Source organism: Podarcis pityusensis (assembly GCF_964106645.2).
Source record: "Podarcis pityusensis genome assembly, chromosome: 7".
NCBI classification, from domain to species: domain Eukaryota; kingdom Metazoa; phylum Chordata; class Lepidosauria; order Squamata; family Lacertidae; genus Podarcis; species Podarcis pityusensis.
Window position 1 is genome coordinate 38,513,461 of NC_138031.1, and position 20,062 is coordinate 38,533,522.

Below are 20,062 nucleotides of genomic sequence, written 5' to 3' on the forward strand. Positions count from 1 at the left end.
TGTAGGTCATGCGTCAGCTCAGACCTCATGGCCTCTGTGGCAACCATGAGACCATCTCAGTAAATTAAAGGCCCAATATGAGATAGAACATACCCTAGTTCAGGTCTCTCCAAGGGAGTGGGAAGATAGAAATTCATTGGTAAGGAGGTTTGTGCTGAGCCCATTGTCTGAGATGGATAATTTGAAAGTTGAAGTGATGATGCAGTGCCCCTCTATAAGGCTGGGGGATCCATTAAGGTGGTCTGTTCCCAGAGACTTATGGTATCTGGTGGATTCCTGAATACTCTCAGGAATTTTCAAGTTGGCACGCTCACCACTTCTGTCGAAGTCTCGCTATAGAATCGTGAAATAAGGTAGACACTAGACAGCTTGGCTCTCAAGTGTCATCCTCAACACTCTCAAGTCCCTTCCTCAACACTGAAGCAAACAGGGCTCCCTCATATTCTCAGGAGTGTCAGGCGATGAAGTAGAACAGGGCCTGAAAGGGACTCAACAGCTTGCAAGGCAACATTTCTCTCTGGAAAGCCTGTGGTTTTTATCTGCCTTTTAGTAGGTTTTAAGCGATTTTAATGAGTTTTAATTGGTTTTAACTCTTCTTCAAGTGATTCATGAAGTGACTAGGGAAGATTGTTCCAGTTCTATTTGCCTTTTACATCCCATGGATATTTGTTTTTAATGTGTTTGTGACTGAATCGCAGACAAAGTACTGCATGACACAGCATTTTTGCGGATAAGGAAGGTGAGATGCTTTATTAATGCTCATAAATCTTGAAAAGCTGGTGATAAAGGATTGTAAGGGGGGAGTGAATAATAATAATAATCATTAGAAGATTGCAAAAGAGAAAGTTAGAATAAACTAATCATGTCAAACAAATTAAACAAGGCAAGCTATCACATTATTTCTCCCCTGTTGACAAATCCCGCTTAATGCAGGAAAATACTACTTCTCTGTTACAAGGAATACCTCTCCTCTCGAAAAGAGAGTAAAACAGACCATCATATGTGTATGCAAACATTGCTCTGACAACTGACAAATGCATGCTGGACTTCCTTCGCCTCCACCTGACAATACTGAACATGTACCTAATACCAGAGACCCTTTGATGTCAAAGCATGTAAACCTGGAACGTTTTTGCTCCAGATCAAGCAATGCACACTGCAGGGGCAACTCCTGAAGAAGCTTTTCAACCAGCTGCCTGCAGTAAAATCAGCATGGCAGGATTTAATTTCAGTGATCAAACAGATGGTATTGGAGATCTCAGAAAATGCCTGGAGCACAAGTGACTGGTCAAGTTTATTGGAGTAGAACTGATTACTGAGGATGATTACTTGAGATTCAGTATTCAAACCCAGTAGTGTCAATGAAATCCTCATTTGCTGTAGAATTAAAGAGTCAAGTGCCAATGAAAGAGCTTTTACTTATGCACTAGGATTCAATATTGCAACAGAACATGTTGTTAAGGTTGTGTCTTACACAACATACATGTTGTACCTGACTGGAAGGGAGAGACTGCCATGAAAGGGAGAGAACGCACTTGCCACAATTCCTTCCTTTACTCTGTGACCCAAAATGTTATTGTGCCATAGGAATGCTATTGTAGGTGTGACTCCCTATTTCATGTTTGATTACAAATGGCCACAACCTCCAAGCAGCCAGCTCCCTAAGCCTTCCCTCATTTTCACAATGCTTCATACAAATGGCACCACCCATCACAGTCTCTTCATACAAATGGCACCACCCATCACAGTCTCTTCAAGCCACTACAGAAACAGACGTGCCTCATTACGCCTGGAAATTAGCTTATGAAAAAGTGCACCTGGCAGGACTTCTGGTGCTTCTACAGAATGGTGACTGAAGCCAAGGCAATTTAGACTTACCAGGAATGTAAGTAAAAAAAAAAAAAAAGTTCATAGATTGATAGAAATGTAGAGTTGGAAGGGGCTCCAAGAATAATCTAGTCAATGCCCTGCAATGCAGGAATCTCAACCAACCAGTCTCTTCTTATCTTAGCAAATGTGCTATTAGTTGTGTTAATTCTCAGTTCCTGTAAGGTGAAATTTGGTTTTTCATAGCTGCGCCAAGAGAGGAGCTTGAGCTCTTATGGTTTTTGAATTTTATAACACTGAGAAGCAGAAATTTACGTAATAATGCAGAGTCTTCTTCAGTAAAAGAATAAAAGCTTTACTGAGTTAAAATAAACTTATTTGCAAATAACAGCATAATGAACAGAAGATTAAACTAGCTTCAGAGCATACACAGAGTTTCCATTGAGCACAGGCTTGGCAGAGCACAGGATCCACCACACACACTGAGACTCTCTCTCTCTCTCTCTCTCTCTCTCTCTCTCTCTCTCTCTCTCTCACACACACACACACACACACACACAGACACTGAGTCTGCCTGCAAGCAGATACAATATTTATACAGAGAATGAGTCATCCTAAAGATAAGTCACAGTGATTCAGCATGCTAAATGATTCTGCAGCTTTTCAGCATTTCACAACATTTCTAGACTCCTTATCTTCTTCCTTTATGGCTTCTACTCTCAAATACCTTTGTCACATGAAACAGCCTCCTCCCTTTGCCAATTTTATCATACTATTTAGTTGTAAGATGTAGTGAAAATAGAGGGGAATCAGAAATATGCAATTCAGCTACAGTGGTACCTCTGGATGCGAACGGGATCCGTTCCGGAGCCCCGTTCGCATCCTGAGCAGAACGCAACCCGTGTCTCCGCAGGCTGTGATTTGCCGCTTCTGCGTGTGCATGTGACGTCATTTTGAGCGTCTGCGCATGCGCGAGCGGCGAAACCCGGAAGTAACCCATTCCATTACTTCCAGGTCACCGCGGAACACAACCTGAAAACGCTCAACTTGAAGCGACTTTAACACAAGTTATGACTGTATGTGACGCTAACAGGTTTTCAGGTGATTTAGTAATTTGTAGATAAAAACATGGTGAATGAGTATTATGGCATGGTCCCCCATTACCCATGTGGAAAGAAGTTCTAGAGGCAGTGATATTAGGTAGGGTTTGGTTTCCAGAGGTAGAATCCAACAGCATTGGCTCCTGGCAATCCCACATCTGGCAATCCCACATCACATTCCCGGAAAGAGGCACTTTGTAGTGTATCCCAAAATGCTTCCAAACTTCAGCTCCCCATTCTCCCCACCCTCCTTGTTGAGTGTTGTGTTAGGTTCAATGTAGGAAACGGTTAGGTTCAATGTAGGAAACAACTGTGTAGCAGAGAGAGCTCTTACTTCGGGGGCAAAAACACACACACTATATATACACACATTCTTTGCAGTTGTTACAAGAAGTCTTCACTCTCTGAAGACAAGAGAGCGTTTCAGCTTATAAAGTACAGTGGTACCTCAGGTTAAGAACTTAATTCGTTCTGGAGGTCCGTTCTTAACCTGAAACTGTTCTTAACCTGAAGCAGCACTTTAGCTAATGGGGCCTCCTGCTGCCGCTGCGCCGCCGTGGTGCGATTTCTGTTCTCATCCTGAAGCAAAGTTCTTAACCCGAGGTACTATTTCTGGTTTAGCGGAGTCTGTAACCTGAAGCGTCTGTAACCCGAAGTACCACTGTACTTGCTGAGGCAAACTCCACACAGCAAGAGCAAAGTCCAGTGGCTAACAAAGTCCTGCAAGTGCCAGAGCTCTCAGTCTAGAAGACCTTAACACTTCAGCTGTGAAATGAAACCAGCCTGCTTTACAAACAAATAAATGATGATCATACATTACTAATGTTGTACATCCCCACGATGAATGTTGGAAAAACAATATGTCTACTTGGCTAGTTACTGTGGGAAAAACTAAGAAAATATTAAATAGCATGTGATTTCATGTAACTATGAATGCTCTGGGGTGACAGTTCAAACTGATGTACTGCATTTTATGTTTTCCAGGTAAACAGTGGGGGGGAAGCATCAAAACTGAGGAAAAACTCACTTGATTCATTTGTTTCATTGGCATAAGCTTCGTGCTTCAGATCAGGAAACCATGAGCTGGATTAGTTTTACTTATTTGGAAGGATACCTGAGCTTTGTGGTTCACCCTCTGTGGTTATTCCTGCTTCCGATTTTGATTTATTCATATTGGTTATATTTTTATTTTGTTGGCTGTGTTATCTCATTTTCCTTCAATGCTTACAAGAAGATGAATAACCACCAAGGAAATGATTTTTATAGCAAATTTTGGCACAAGCCAAGGCATGCTTTGGCTCGATTTGTAGAGCTAGTTGGAAAGATATGGCATGGTGAGTACATGTTCCTTTCATACCAATAATTCCAGTTTATGAGCCAGTATAATTTCATATGACTGAGCATCAGAATTTCAGGTTTGAAGCACTGGAACAATAGTTGCCATAAGGATCAAAACACAGGCATGGGTATTTATATATGTAATAAACAATGATAAAGGAAAAAAACTTTTTATGAGGTATGAAATCAAGAAGGGTCAGTTGGTGGCTGCATAAACACCATACATTTAATCACATTTAAAGCATGCCTCCTCTCCAAAAGAAACCTGGAAAATGTTGTTTACACCTCACAGAGACACAATTAGCAAAGCCTTTTAAAAATAGTTTCATGGATTGTGGAAAGGGAGAGGGATTGTATTAAGTGTGCAGTGGGTACACAGCCAATGTGATTAATATAACATTGTATAGTGGGACTTTATGGGTGCGATTTTCCTGAGCATGATAAACCACAAGGTAGCTCTGAAACATAAACGTTGGAATTTGCCAGCACAGGATGTGGTGATGGCTACTCTTTAGAGGGACACTGTGGGAAACAGGATGGTGGACTATAGAGGCCTTTGGCCTGATCAGCAGGACTCTTCCTATATTCTGAATGCTTCTTAGAGGACTTTTATTTCTTTAGAAATTGATGTACAAATCCAAAATACACTACTAAAACCAAGTCTGGGCCATAAGCATGAGACCCTGTAATTACTTGTGACATGATTAGGGGTGCATCTGTCATGGAAGCAGCTTGGTAAGTGATTCAGAAAATGGTCTGAAGATGCCTGAGGTTGGAACTCTTAGGGAGAGGGGATAAATGTACTCCAGGCCTTGGATAGCTCTTTCCCAAAGCAATCCTGTGCAGAAGGGTAATAATGCCCTTAAAATAAAATTTAAAAATCTCCAAAACATTTATCATAATAATGCATAAAGCTAAAAGTAGATTAAAACAGAAAATAGCTCAATCAAAGACTGCGCCTGGAAGAAAGCATGGAAAGAACATTCCATGAGAGGAGAAATTCCCCTTCCCGCCATTAATTCTGGGAGGACCACAGAGAAAGTCCTGTTACGTGTGGATGACAGCCTAGTATCTAGAAAGCTGAAGGATATAGCAGAGCTTTTTACCTAAATTTCAGTTTTTTGAACCACATTGATTTTCTCCAGTAATTTTTTTTGATATTTTATTTACCTTTCAACAAAGTAATATTATTTGTTACATTTTATTTTCAGGTTATGAAATTTATGGCATGGAACATCTCCCTAAAGGACCAGGGATTGTTATTTTTCATCACTCAATTGTTCTTGTCGGCTATACCTTATTTGTGACAAAAGTTTTTACAGAGAAAGGAAAACTGTGCCATTCAGTAATTGATCATGCCCTGTATGGGATCCCAGGTAATTTATTTATATTTAAATTATGTATTTTTACATTAAACACGTGTTAAATCTGACATAAAACAATGCTCTAATATATAAAACAGTGTATCAGGCAAGCAGGAAAAAACCACAGATAAATAAAATAGCAGCAGCAGGTGAAAAAGGAAGTTAGTGGAGGGGAAGGTTATTTCTCACCAAGCCCCTGAAATTAAACCGATTGAACGAAGGATGAATAGTTATTTCCAATTCATTTCTTTCTTCAGGGCATTTTTTAACAGAAAACACACCATAAGGAAGACTCAGGGCACAGTATTATGAAGAAAATGTCGTATTTATTAAGTATAACGGTCTAAAGGATCTTTAAATCAAATTAAACTAGCCAAATCAAAATACAGTTAGGCAGGAGAAAACAGATCACTCCACTTTCCTGGCCATGTTTACAGGCAACATTGCCTCAGAGTAAAGGACTGGAAGGAATATGTCCTCCTTTTTCCTAGAATCGTGGGCACGTGATTGACGAGCACAAACCAATGTGAATGTCAAGCCAAATGACCTAATGCAAGGCCGAGCATGGCTCTGTCAATATTACATTGGCCTCTAAACTTCATACTCCAAAGGTCTACATCAGGCATAGGCAAGCTCGGCCCTCCAGATGTTTTAGGACTACAACTCCCATCATCCCTAGCTAACAGGACCAGTGGTCAGGGATGATGGGAACTGTAGTCTCAAAACTTCTGGAGGGCCGAGTTTGCCTATGCTTGGTCTACATCATCCAAATGAATTTACAATGGGGGTTGAATAATTTCAGTTGCAACACATTCCCAGTACATTTCAGTAGCAGCACATTACCAGTACAAAATCATTCCTTGGGGCTAGTATCACCCCCCACCACAATTCTACATTATTATTCCATATTATCTTCGTCAGTACTTTAAGGAGTTGCTTTGATGTTATGAGGAAATGGAATCTAAAATTTTGTGAGGTTTTTGAATAAATCTTATCAGGTTATACAGTGGTACCTTGGGTTACATACGCTTCAGGTTACAGACTCCGCTAACCCGGAAATAGTACCTCGGGTTAAGAACTTTGCTTCAGGATTAGAACAGAAATCTTTATTAATATCCCACATATACATATATACATAGATAACAATCATACAAAGCAAAAGCAATACAAATAAAGAAAAGGGGAAACAAAAGGAAAAAGAAAGAAACGAAAAATACAATGTATTACAATTAAATAACAAATTAAAGGCTGCCTTTTTATCACCTTTAGTTTCTAGATATTCCAAAGTATCGACAATGTTTCTGGTATTTCCCGAACTTTGTCTTCCTGGGAGAAACCGTCTGGTGTGGATGAATTATTTCTCTGATGGCTTCTTTAAGCCTGCTTGCCAATATATTGGCAAATAGTTTGTAATCACAGTTTAATAGTGATATTGGCCTAAACTGTGATTGCAGGTGAACATTAACTGACCTCAAAACGTCTACAAGAATGCCATTTTTTACCCCAGTAATCTCAAGGCTTCCATAAAGAAATTTCATGCTTTCTTATACAATTGTCTACATTCTTCCTCAGGGATCAAAAAATGGGGGGAATCTGGATATGTGTCATTGGATTTCTCCACTACGTCTACAGGTTCTCATATAATAATTGCTGCTGCCTTTAATGCCAGAATAGAACAAGGTGTAAAAAAAACCTGGGTCCCCAACTTGATGATCCCCTCAATCAATCACTAATAAAGATGGATATGTCTTACTGGGAAGAACAATGCAAAGAATGGAATCCTGTTTGGGAGCCTGTTCACTAGTAAACACCACTTGGGATGGGGTGGGAGCTACAGCTAAGGAAAAGAGCAGAAGCCCACATACATGTCCAGGGCTTTCATAGCAACCCCAACCCATTAAACAATTGTCAATTAAGCTCTCCCATGCACAGCTTTTATGCCCCCATGTGACACTGCAAGCAAACACATGTGGCATCCTTGCTGCACAGTGTTCATGGTCTTCCACTGCCCCCCCCCCCATCATCAAACAGCAGCCACCCAAGGAAACATACGTCAATTTTAAAAATAAAGCAAAAGAAGTGAGGTCAGAGCCCAAACAGGCCCAGTAGCACAGAGAGCTCTCTTGGGGGGCATTCCACTGGGTAAATTAATGGAGCATCTAACCCCCTGTCTGGGTGAAAAGATGGGCTTCTGCTGGTGGAGGCAGGTTTCCACCAGCAGGTTCCTCTCTCTTCTCTCTCTCTCTCTCTCTCTCTCTCTCTCTCTCTCTCTCTCTCTCTGTATCTGTGTGAATGTCCACTGTATCCAAACCCCATGCAGCCTATAGGGATTGAAGACTTGTATTATCCAGCAAGGCACTATGGGCTGTATTTTTATCATGATGCAAACTAGAATATCAATCTGTTGTACTACAGACTTAACTTGAGGAACACTTGCCCAAAATGTGCTCACCTCAGCACACAATCTCACTCTGTGTGCTTTCCCAAAAAAAGGCTATTGCCAGAACATGTGAGCAAAAGGGGAACTAGCATAAAGTCCCCCTTCCATGAAATCCTAGCTGATCCGTAATAGAGCAATATCTTTGGAATAATGACACTTGTATATTATCCACACTATTTCCTCAATAAGAGTTATGTAAAATGCATTTTTCTGTTTGGGGCTTACTTTTTTAGGGCTGAAGACGTTTCATGATGTTGTCTTATTGAGAGATTTCACAAATGCTGAATGTGTGGAAATTCTGAAGAAAGGCCATTTACTGGGCATTGCACCTGGTGGAGCTAGAGAAGCAAACTTTAGTACTGACTACAGCTTAATGTGGGGTAACCGCACAGGTTTCGCTCGGATAGCTTTGGAGGCGAAAGTGGTGAGTGATGTTTGGGCAATTTGCATTGTCCTCACAATTATCCTGGATATGACGTAATGTGTTGACATCCTTGATCTAGCATCCTAAGTAGTTGAGGACGGCAAATATCCTGTTTGGGGGTCAAATGATATCTGGAGTTCCAAGTATTTCCCACCCCTGCTTTTTAAAAAAGCTACTGAAATCAATAACGTATAATAAGAAAAATGGCCTTTGCCCCCTTTTTTCCTCTTCAGTTCCTGAATATCTGGGCAACAACTTGTGAAGTTTCTTCAACTGAGATATTTGAATAGATATTTTGAAGCCTGTTGCATAATTTATGACTTGCTTCTCATAATAATCCCAGATGTGAAGCATTCTTCTTTGTCCTTAACAAAAATAAAGGTGGGGTGGTCAGGACGAAGTAATTATCCAGTTCTCGCCTTTCTTTCATTTTTGTTTCATCTTTCATTCTTCTAGCCCATCATCCCAATATTTACACAAAACAGTTGTGAAACATACAGGAGCTTGGGAAAGACAAGTGAGTTAAATATCTTACGTTTCTTGGTTGAGCAAGAGATCCAGTTTCAGGCAATATACGTTTTAATAATAGACTATGCTTTTTAAAAAAACCAATTATCTGTTTCCTACTTACTAGCAGAGTTTATTCCATGGACACTTATCTGTGCTGCCTGCCTCAGTATTGAGTAAATATGCCTTTGTTTAGTTTTCTATTAGATTTAAAACAAAGCTATAATCTATAAGAGCGGTAGGAAGCCCAACATAGACAGGAACAGATCAGGAAACAAACCATATTTTGCAGTCTATTGTACAACTTATGATCCCAATTGCCAAGAGATGAGAAGAGCTGATTGAATATGTTGCATATCTTTCCCCAAGTACTCATATTATTTAACTCTTCCTCCTTGGGATGGATTGATTGCAATTGCTTAACAGAATGCTAACTAAGGTCCGATTTGATATGCGGTCACTTTCTTTTACAGGGCTGACAAAATGGCTGTATGAGAAAACTCGACGTGTACTCCTTCCCACTTACGGAGGACTTCCAGTGAAACTGAGGACATATGTTGGAGAACCCATCCCATATGATCCAAATATAACTGCCACAGAGCTGGCTGAAAAAGTAAGTGAACTCTGTACTTGGAAATACAAAAACATAAGAAATTTTTCCTAATGTTTTTCTCCTCTTACAGTTCTAAATTGTATCCTGCACACTGACTTCCTCAATCTATAAAGCCAGAGCTAGGCTTCATTATATATATTTTTGTGCATTATGTTCACCACTCAGCATTCCCTTTCCTTAACTTATTGATTCTTAAACTTGTTGAGGCCGAGTTTCAATATGTGTGCAACCATGCATTGCACCAAACCCAGAAATGACCCCAAATGTCACATTTTTGGAGTGGGTGCGGAAGGGGGAGTGTGGCAATCGTACAGAGCCCCCGGTCGTTTCACGGACTATTGACCTGTACACCACTGCTTTATTCTTCTGCTGCCACCAACCAGGTATCTTCTGGTGAAATACTGAGTCTCAGTCAGGTTGTAAAGTCAACAACAAAGATTAAAGTTTATTGAAAAACAAACAAGTTTTAAATATATTCAGAACTGTTTCTCAAATGCGCACCCTTAACTAGATGTGGCACCATCTCACACTGTCACACTCTTCTCTCTCACTTCTATCCGTGTCTTTCACTCCGTCCAACCACTGTGTTCTACTTTTTCTGACTCTGTCTGACCCTCACTCCTTTATCTCCCCATGGTAAACCCCTGGCCTGAGCCTCAAAACCTGGTAGGCTCCGCCTCTGAGCTTTCACATTAGTTAGTTTATATTAGCCATTTCCATCCCTCCTGTACAAACATAATCACAAGGAATGGGCAAATGCCACAGGGAGTTTGCAGGCTCTTTTAGTGGTGTTTCGATTATACAGTGGTACCTCTACCTATGTGCCCCTCTTATTACGTATCCTTCGGGATACACACATGGCAAACACGGAAGGATATTTCCTGGTTTTCGCACCGTGCGCATGCACAGAAGCGCTCTATCATGTGTGCGCAGAACAGGCACCTCCAGTTGTGGAAACCCAACCAGAGCCCCGGAACGGATCCCATCTGCAGACGGAGGTACCACTGTACATGATTTCACTTAAATGCATGGTTCCTCAGAATGTAACCCCCATGTAAATGGGGAGTAGCCTGCACTATATCTCTCCTTTTTAAATGTTTGTTAATCTGCTCTAAGAAAGCATCATCCAAGTCTTCAGTCTGTCTTGGTCGCCTATAGCAGACACCCACAGTAAGGGTTACTGTAGTTCTGTCTCCTACAATTTTTACCCATATACTCTCAATCTGCTTTCCATGCTACAGATCATGAATTTTTGCACAAGTTTACACATCCATTCAATATAAGCCCTTCCTGTTTAGTTCATTCCTTTTGAATAGGTTATACCCCTAAATTCCTACATTCCAGTCATGAGACTCATCACACAAGGCTTCATTAATGCCTACCAGGTCATATTTGCCATCTTGTAGTAAAAGCTCCAATTCATCTTGCTTGTTTCCCATACTCTGTGCATTTGTGTAGAGATAATTGAAGCCATGAATCATTCCTTCCTGGTGCTTCCTTCTTATAGTTTATTGCCCTTTAGTGGGTTTCTGGAGCACTACCTCCTGTGCATCTATATAGTTATGGCTTGTGCACCATCAACCTCTTAAATGAGATGCAGTTTTACAGAAGACATTTCAAACACAGATGCCATTTCTAGGGTTCTCTAGGGTATTGTATTGTGTGACAATATCTTAGGTGTTCCTGCAGGGGGTGTCGCACTTCCCCCCTTTCTCAAGGAAGTCTTGGGAAGTGGACTTCCAAAGAAGGGGGTTAAGGGTAGGAGCATGTGGGGGTCTGATGGCTAAAGGGAAGGAGTTTTGGAACATGGTTTTTTATGGCTGGTTCTCCCCAAGCGCTTTATGCTTTCATTCTTGCTGAACCCCCTCCCTCCCCACATCTAGTTTCAGCTTTTGGTTGCCTGTTTGAAGGAGCAGTAGTTTACTTGGGTGGGTGTGCAGGGGTTGATCCTTTGGTTATCCTGTGGTTCCCTTCTTTATTTCACATTGTTAAGATGCATTACATTGTCATTGGACAGTGGTGTGGTTTGTTTGCTCCTACCACATTGAGTCTGTACAGGTGAGAAAGTTGTGGAGAGAAAGATTAGCTTTACTGAGGCATTATTGTGTTAAGGGTGCCCTTTAGGGATGCCTGGTAGGACTTGCATAGGTCCTCTTAGGCCTGGTACATGCATTTTGGCTGAACACTGCAGGGCAGGGTCTGGGTGAGCATTCTGGGTTTCATACTCAAGGTTCAATATGCAAGGAGACAGTATTTTCCTCCCTATCCTTTGCTGGGGAGCCAGTTGCATATGCCTTAGGATCTGGAGAGATGGTTTCCTACCACAATTAGCTAAAAATCCTTATCTGCCCTTACTTCTGATCCCAGAAAGAAATTACATATTGTGCTTCTGTAGCTGGAAAAAATGGGATTTTTTTTTAATGCTACTGGTTCTGACTCCTTTAGCTTTTTCCTGTTCCTTTAGCTATAACACAATGTATTCCTTTGTTTTTGTTTTTTCAACAGACCAAGACTGCACTTGAAAATCTTCGGGATAGACACCAAAAAATTCCAGGAAATATGTTAAGAGCTCTTTCAGAACGATTTGATAAGCATGACAAAGCTAACTAGTCCATATAAAACAGTTGTAGCATTTTGACTATGTGTCCACAATAGAAAACTAATAATTATGCAATTAAAGCTAAGGTAATGTACATACAATTGTGCTGGATTGTGTATGAATTATTCGGAAGGGTGGCTAGTTCAGCACCTGCTTTGCATGCAGAAGGTCCTAGGTTTGAAAGACATACAAGTGCTGTCTTGACCTATTCTGCAAGACTCCCAGAATGCCCCTTTTTGGGAATTACACTGGTAAAGCCAGAATCAAAGAGTATAATGGGAGGATGGGTGTTTAATTGAAACCCAAAATAATGTTACACCTGAAAGAGTAATGCCTAAAAATCTGCTGTATTAAAACAGTGACATTTATTTTATGTTTGCAAAAGGCATGTTCTGCTTCTTATCTGTTCTTATTTCCAAACATGACTTTATACTAGGTTATTTAGTCCCATGGGGGAGTGAATCCAGCAATGGAGTCTGGATTTCTGTCACCCTATAATTTCCCTGTGGCTGGGTGCAGTTCTCATGTTTCTCCATGGGAGAGGCACTTCTCAAAAGGGGAGGTTAATGTTTGAACTTCCAGTTTTGATTACCATTAATGTTTGTTTGGACCACATTGTTTACTACCTTTCTAGTGTCTGAAGTGACTGGGCCTGATGTCTTCTAGTCTTCATCCTCAAGCCCTTCCACCTCCACAAATAAGTCCCAACTGTTTTCTTTTTAGTAGTTAAAAAAAGGTAAAGGTAAAGGACCCCTAACAGTCCAGTCACGAACGACTCTGGGGTTGCGGTGTTCATCTTACTTTACTGGCCGAGGGAGCTGACGTTTGTCCACAAACAGTTTTTCCGGGTCTTGTGGCCAGCATTATTAAGCCGCTTCTGGTGTAACCAGAGCAGCACACGGAAACACCGTTTACCTTTCTGCCAGAGCGGTACCTATTTATCTACTTGCACTTTGACGTGCTTTCGCTCTGCTAGGTTGGCAGGAGCTGGGACCGAGCAACAGGAGCTCACCCGATTGCAGGGATTCGAACCACGGACCTTCTGATTGGCAATTCCTAGGCTCAGTGGTTTAGACCACAGTGCCACCCGCGTCCCTTTTAGAAGCTACAGAATTGCAGGGGGGGGGGGCTATATAGTTAAGTGAAAGACATCCTCTGTTACAACCATATATTTCATTCTCTATGTAACTGAGAAGAATTGTCAAATCAGTTAGAAACTGGTAAGTGAAAGAATCTTGGGGGAAATGTACAGAAAAATCAGATTAAAATACATAGGATTCACCTCTACCACTGCTGCTCTTGAGTGGTAAAACATAATCCAGCCTGATCTGTCTGGATATTTCCAACAATCCAAGTGTGCCACTAAGACGGGCTTTTTGGTTTGTTTTTAAACCTATTGTATACTGTTGGCTGTGTCCTCCTTGAGTTTTTCATTGGAGAAGAGAGATTAACGGACATCATACATGCTCAAATGGTGGCTGCCACCACAGCAATTCAGTGGACAAGATCAGAAATGTAGATATAAATGCTCAGATCAGAGTCAAATGGCACCTTAAACCTATGTTATGGTCGCCACAATGATATGTTTGGCACATTTTAAAAAACCCTAAGATTGTAAAGCAAATGAAGCCAAGATGGGAGATCTAGCTGAAGATGGAATGAATGCTGTCTACAAACGACAAATTATTTTAAAACACAGACGGAATCAAGTGGAAAAGCAGTCTGGAAGAGATATGACTGCAGTTTCATTCTAGCAAAAGTAAAAACTAAAACTCTTTTACTTAGAGGGGGTAGTTTGTCAATACCTGTATCTTTATAAAATGTGTGAACAACTTAGCGTAGAGAATTTATTTGGCTCCTTTTGCAATTTGTGGTATTTTGAGGGTTGTAAAAAAGAAAAGAAGGTAATGATCCCTGGGCAGTTAAGTCCAGTCAAAGGCGACTATGGGGTTGTGGCTCTCATCTCGCTTTTCAGGCCAAGGGAGCTGGCATTTGTCCACAGAGCTTTCCAGGTCATGTGGCCAGCAAGATTAAACCAGTTTTGGCGCAATGGAACACCGTGACAGAAACCAGAGTGCATGGAAATGCCATTTACCTTCCCACCACAGTGGTATCTATTTACTTGCGCTGGTATGCTTTCAAAGTGCTAGGTTGGCAGAAGCTGGGACAGAACATCTGGAGTTCACTCCGTTGCGCAGAATCAAACTGCTGTCCTTCCAATCAGCAAGCCCAAGTGGCTCAGTGGTTTAGACCTGACACCCGCATCCCTACAATGGCAGGCATAGCAAAGCAGGTCATACAGGGAGCACAGTGGGACTTAAGTTTAGGCATGCATAGGACAGTAACACCCAGTGAACTTCATGGCTGAGTGGGGGTTTGAACCTTGGTCTCCCACTAGTGCTGGGAGATAACTGGTTTTCAATATCGCAATATATCACCAGCTAAACATGGCAATATATTGATATATCACGATATCTGAAATAAGGAAGGAACTACGCAGAGGGCTACTTCTTAAGGGTCTAAAACTGATAAATGATGATATCATCAATCACCTCAAGGTCACTTTCAGCAGTAGGCAAGCCAAAATGCATCAAAATGAGACTTTTGGATTGGGGCGTGGCTATCAAATGGCGGTATTCAGGACAGTCCAATGTTCCACAGGGGGGGATGTATTGGAATACCTGATCTCAGTGATCATTGGGAGGAGGAGGAGTTATGCTAAGACCAGACCATATCATTACGGAGGAGGCAGGCTTAGTTGTTGTTTGAGGACAATCCCTGCCTCCAGGTCTGGTCCTGACCGGAAGGATACTGGAATCAGCAAGGGAAACCCACATGACCTGAAACTGTTGCTGTGCAATGCCAGGTCAATGATGAATAAAACCACTGCCATCTACGACCTGATTGTAGATGGAGGATTTGACCTGGTTGGATGAAGCAGATGGGCCTGTCCTTGCCACTGCTTGCCCACCAGGTTTCTCTTACACACAGCAACCCAGGTCATGTGGGCAGGGAGGGGAGGTTGCAGTGATTTTTAGGAAGTCATTAGTTTGTGTTGCGTTTGCAAAGTAAAGGAAGGATTGGAACCTGATTAAAAATCAAGACACAAGGCTTTGACCAGCAAGGCTCTCGGAGAAAAGTGCGTAAACCACACCCCTCACCAGGCCATTTTATTAGCAAAAGAATCTTTTACACAGTGCTCGTAAGAACCAATCATATTTGCTCTGAGCATTTCATCAAACCCCACATGGGGAAAAAGTTACACTACAACACTAATTAGCATGCATATATTTTGGGGTAAATATGTTGAGAACTACAAAGGGGTAGTAAATAAGTTGAGAACTACAAAGGGGTGGTAAATAAGTTGAGAACTACAAAGGGGTGGTAAATAAGTTGAGAACTACAAAGGGGTGCATCTGGCAACCCCAGAGGTGAGAAATAAACATGATAGGAAGGATGGCCAGAAAGACCAGATCACGACCACCTTCATGTGAGATCTGTTTCCTGGCTCCAAGATTAACATCTTAAGATTATATATAAGAAAACTATATCAAAGTAACTTGCCTACTATCTTTATGGCCCAGGAAGCCTGCCTGGCGAAGCAACTGCTGTGTACGCTGTGTACGTGACGTGAGGAGAGAGAAATGGGCAGTAGGGTCAAAAGGGCCAGAGATGCAGAGGTGTAGATTGATGAAAAATCATATCAAAATAGTTTAAACCCAGTCAACGCAATGCTTTCATTGCTGACACAGATGGCTTACTCTATATTTGTTATAATTCCTCATAGCAATCCCACCTGATCACTACATCTCTGGATATTTGCACTCCTACATCTCACCGTTTTTTATTTTTTATTTGTGTACAGGAAGACTTAAGAGAGGAGAGGCATTGCGTCCTCATAATCTTCCTGCATGTGTTTCTGTATCACATAAAGATCTCTAGCAGACATTCCTGGAGGAGGGCGTGGAAAAAATGTAGTGCAGAGAGAGAATAAGGAGGGGATACATTGTAAAAAACAACAAGTTCCAATTAAGGCAACAATGACTAGCAAACCATACATGAGCCAGGTTCGAAACCACCCAAACTGTGGTAACTAAGACCACAGAGCGTCCCACCAGGAGGGAAGAACAGCCTGTGTGATGTTGTGTGCTAGTGCTTGCAATTGATCAATTTGAGTATGCACATGGTAACTATTATCAGTCAAATTAAAACAGCAACGATTAGACACAACTTGACATCCTAGATGCTGGCGTAGCAAGAGGTAAGTCTACAGAAGCTTTCAGTGTAATAACAGCTTCTCTTAAAATCTGTTCTTGATTTAAAAGAGCTAAAGCACGTGAGGTATGATTTATAGATTTTGTCAGAGAACAGGCCAGGTGAGCACCCATGCGAGCATTGTATATAGCCAAAGCAGGGACTCCCACTAAGGAAGCCGCCAAAGAAGTATACTCTGCTTTGGAAAAAAGCTGTAGATTGGAGTCACACATGTCTTAATCTTTCAGCATAACGTTGAGGGCGCTTTGAGTGCTGCTGCCTGTTTTGTTCTAAAAGTGAGCGACTAGGCATAACTAATGTCATTCGGCTAAGGCAACATTGAACATCAGATAAATTGGTGGGAATGTAGTTATAACTTCTTTGATTACACATGAAAAACCAATCATCTGGTAAACACACATGAGCATAATTAAAAGTAATCTGCTGAACACATGAACAATTCCAAGTCGGCCTTCCTGTGTCCAGACAGCGAGTTGCTTTCTTACTGCAGTTCACAATCTGAGCACAAGAGGTGTCTGGCGGTGCTGCAACTCTAGGCGTGTATAATGAGATTGCATCCAGGGGTAATTTTTGTGTCACTGTTTCCCAATCATGGAGATTGGTATAACCAATGATACCTTCAAGAATCCATTTAGAAAACCACTTTCCCATGTGTGTGGCATGTGCCATGTGAAAAGCTGTGTACAAACTGGGATTATACAATTTCCTAAGACAGTGTGCATATCATATGTTTCACTCAAACAAAAATGAGAGACAGTAGAAACTTTAGCTAAACGCATCCACATATTATAGCTATGACTAGAAGTGTCAGGAGAAGGATATATACATTGAGTACTAGATATCAAGAAAACAAATAATATACGTTAAAATTAACATAGAGTTCATATGTAGCTGAGTAATCAAGGCAACTAAAAAGTCTCTGGTGCTTCTGGAACATCGTGATGCTAAAATCGTGTCCTGGCATCAGAGGTCAAGGTCTTCAGCATTCCCCATGTCATCTTCGGGCATCCCTCAGCCTTTCGAGGATGAGGATGGACATGATGGACTTTTGCACGGGGCTGCTGAGCCTGTAGATGCGGAGTCAGGGTCATGGTCCTTGCAAAGTCTGGAAGGGGATTCTGCAGGCCTTGGTGTCAGCACAAGTCTTGACCCATAGGGATGGATACAGCAACCTAGAATCCACAAAGGACCTGAGGAAGTAAGAACAGTAGGGCATCCTGCCCCTAGGTAATTAAAGGAACAGGTCCCTCTCACTGTGGGTTGGGGAGCTGCTGGTACGTCACTAGATGGCATTCTAGAGAGACCTCTTTCCTACAATGGCATTTCATAGGAGAAAATTTATTAGGAAAGGAAACAGTTAATTGATTTAAGGTAAAGTTAACAGAAGTTAAAGCGCAGGAAGGACATCCATCAACAACATCCTTAGCTTGTGTCAGGGAATGGAAAAATTGTTTTAAAATCAGCTGCTTAGATTCCTGGTGAAAAAATGCATGGCTGTCAATTGCATTAGAAAATAACGGACAGAAAGATTTCAAAGCAGAATCAGCATGTTGATTTCCTTCTGAAATTATAATCTTGAATCCTGTATGGGAGCAAAATGTGAGCAAACATGAGCAGCATAGAAAGGCATAGTTCTAGGCGTTAAAAGATATTTCAGCGTCAAGAACAAAGAGTAGATTAAAATCTAGCATAGGAGAAAGATAGAAATTAGCCAAATGTGATAAAAAAATATCCCACTTCACACAAAAATCACAAAATGCAGTGAAAGTGTGGGCTGGTCTCTGTCAGTTTTCTGATTAGCTGCAAAAAAAATATGCCAATTATTTTCAGAATCCTTATACATTAAAACATTCTAGAGGTGTTGAATAGGAACCTGTTTTTGGACAGAAACCAATTTTCAGGGTACCTGTTGAATTAAAACTAGGCATGAATCTTTAGGAGGGTTAAAATAAATTATCCCAAGTTAATCAGTAAATGCAAACAGACAGGAAAGAGAAGAACTCGTGCTCCTGTTTTAGAAAAAAGCAAATAACAAGCAGCAATATCAAATCCAGTGTTAGGCAAATCAGAATGAAGCCACTCTAAAATCACTATTCTGTCAGCAGCTTCTGGGGAAAAAAGTAGTCCTGTAGGTGAAAACATTGTATCAAGGAAAATCACGTATATGAAGTGACTCCAAAACTCTGCAACTCCTGTAAAGTAAATTCATTAGGAATTTTAAGTTCAGGGAGGAAAGGAGAAAAAACAGTCTGCAAATAAGTGATGAAGAATAAGTCTCACTGTCTGAGGTAGAATCAGACCTGTATGCTATGTCTTAATTTTATAAACCACCATAGGGCACTGGAACTGAAAAGTAGCAAGTTCTGCTGTCAGTAGATTCAAACCAGCACTGCCCTTAGCGGCATGGTGCAGATTTGTCACAGGAGACTGTGTGTTAAAAGCAACTGTGTTAGAAGAGATAGCTATTGCTTCTAATTTAGCTTCAGTAAAATCCTGACAATCAGCTGGCACAACAGTCTTTATTCTCCCATTTAGACTCAGGCTGGAAGGCCACCTGTCCTGGCATTGCTTGTCTTTAGCAGGATGCACTGAAGGAGACAAAGCTGCTGCTAAGAGGGCAGATTTGTGAATCTCAGTGTCAATATTCTGGCAAGGCTTACTCATTTGAGCAATCTCTATTTCTGGCTTCTGGTATATCGCTTTAAGAGCAGTCTTGCAATCAGCATTTTCATAAGCCAATTGTTTCATTGAAACTTCAGAGGCTTCAAGGTTTGGAATTAAAGTACTGGCTGCTCTTAGCCCATCAAGAATACCATGCAAGCCATTTTCTGTCACACTTCGCTTCAATTGTTTAAAAATTGCGAAGGGCAATGATTCATGGGCTCTCTGTTCCTGTGCATTCTGAACAACAGGACAGACTGCTACTAATGGTAAGGTGTCAGCTGTTTTTTCTTCACTGCTTCCTTCTGCCATATTTAGAATAGTCAATTTTTGCACTGTGGTCTGAGCCCCTTGCGGGCTTTGGTCCACCGAGGGTGGCATATAATTTACATTCGATCCAGGCAAATCTTTGGCAAAGGAAGGCGCCAATGGAATTACTTTTGGCATTACCTCAGAGTCCTCAGAGAGAGACTGGAAATCTAAAGGCTGAGATGGAGGAAACAATATTATGGTATCTTTAAAATCAGCTAGGGGTTGCAACAGTATGGGAACATTCATAGAGACAGCTGGTGGTTGGAGCAAAGGGTTAGAAAGCTTTCCAACTGCGTCTCTACACAAATGCCAGGTGTGCAAAACTTGAAGAGATGCCTCAGGATGTCTATGGAGTGCATCTCCCAGCTCATTCCATTTCTTAATGTCATAAGTACCCCCCTCTGGAAACCAGGGGCACAGTCTAGCAATCCCTAACAACAATTTTTCTACTAAGGGCTCTAAATGCTTATCATGCCCTGCCTGAGCTAGCAAAAATAACAAATTATTCCTATGCTTTTCCTGCACTTGTGAAAGCTTGCTTCCCATGATCTCACCTGAAGGGTAATAGACGCGCGTCTTTGGGGCTCGTTCCAAGCGAATGA

At 41.3% G+C, this 20,062-nt stretch overlaps 2 protein-coding genes across 2 annotated transcripts in view; both read left to right on the top strand.

Moving 5' to 3' along the window:
* LOC308481826 (uncharacterized protein) overlaps window positions 1–20,062 on the top strand; it is a 201,673-nt gene that overhangs the window by 16,971 nt on the left and 164,640 nt on the right. The gene's annotated exons all lie outside the window — the stretch shown is intronic.
* On the top strand, window positions 1,723–12,313 carry LOC308481309 (DGAT1/2-independent enzyme synthesizing storage lipids-like). Its single transcript, XM_081013606.1, has 7 exons — window positions 1,723–1,885; window positions 3,912–4,261; window positions 5,477–5,641; window positions 8,303–8,493; window positions 8,950–9,010; window positions 9,474–9,613; window positions 12,119–12,313. Exons 2-7 carry the CDS (start codon window positions 4,006–4,008, stop codon window positions 12,221–12,223), a joined length of 918 nt encoding a protein of 305 aa, XP_080869732.1. The 5' UTR covers window positions 1,723–1,885; window positions 3,912–4,005; the 3' UTR covers window positions 12,224–12,313.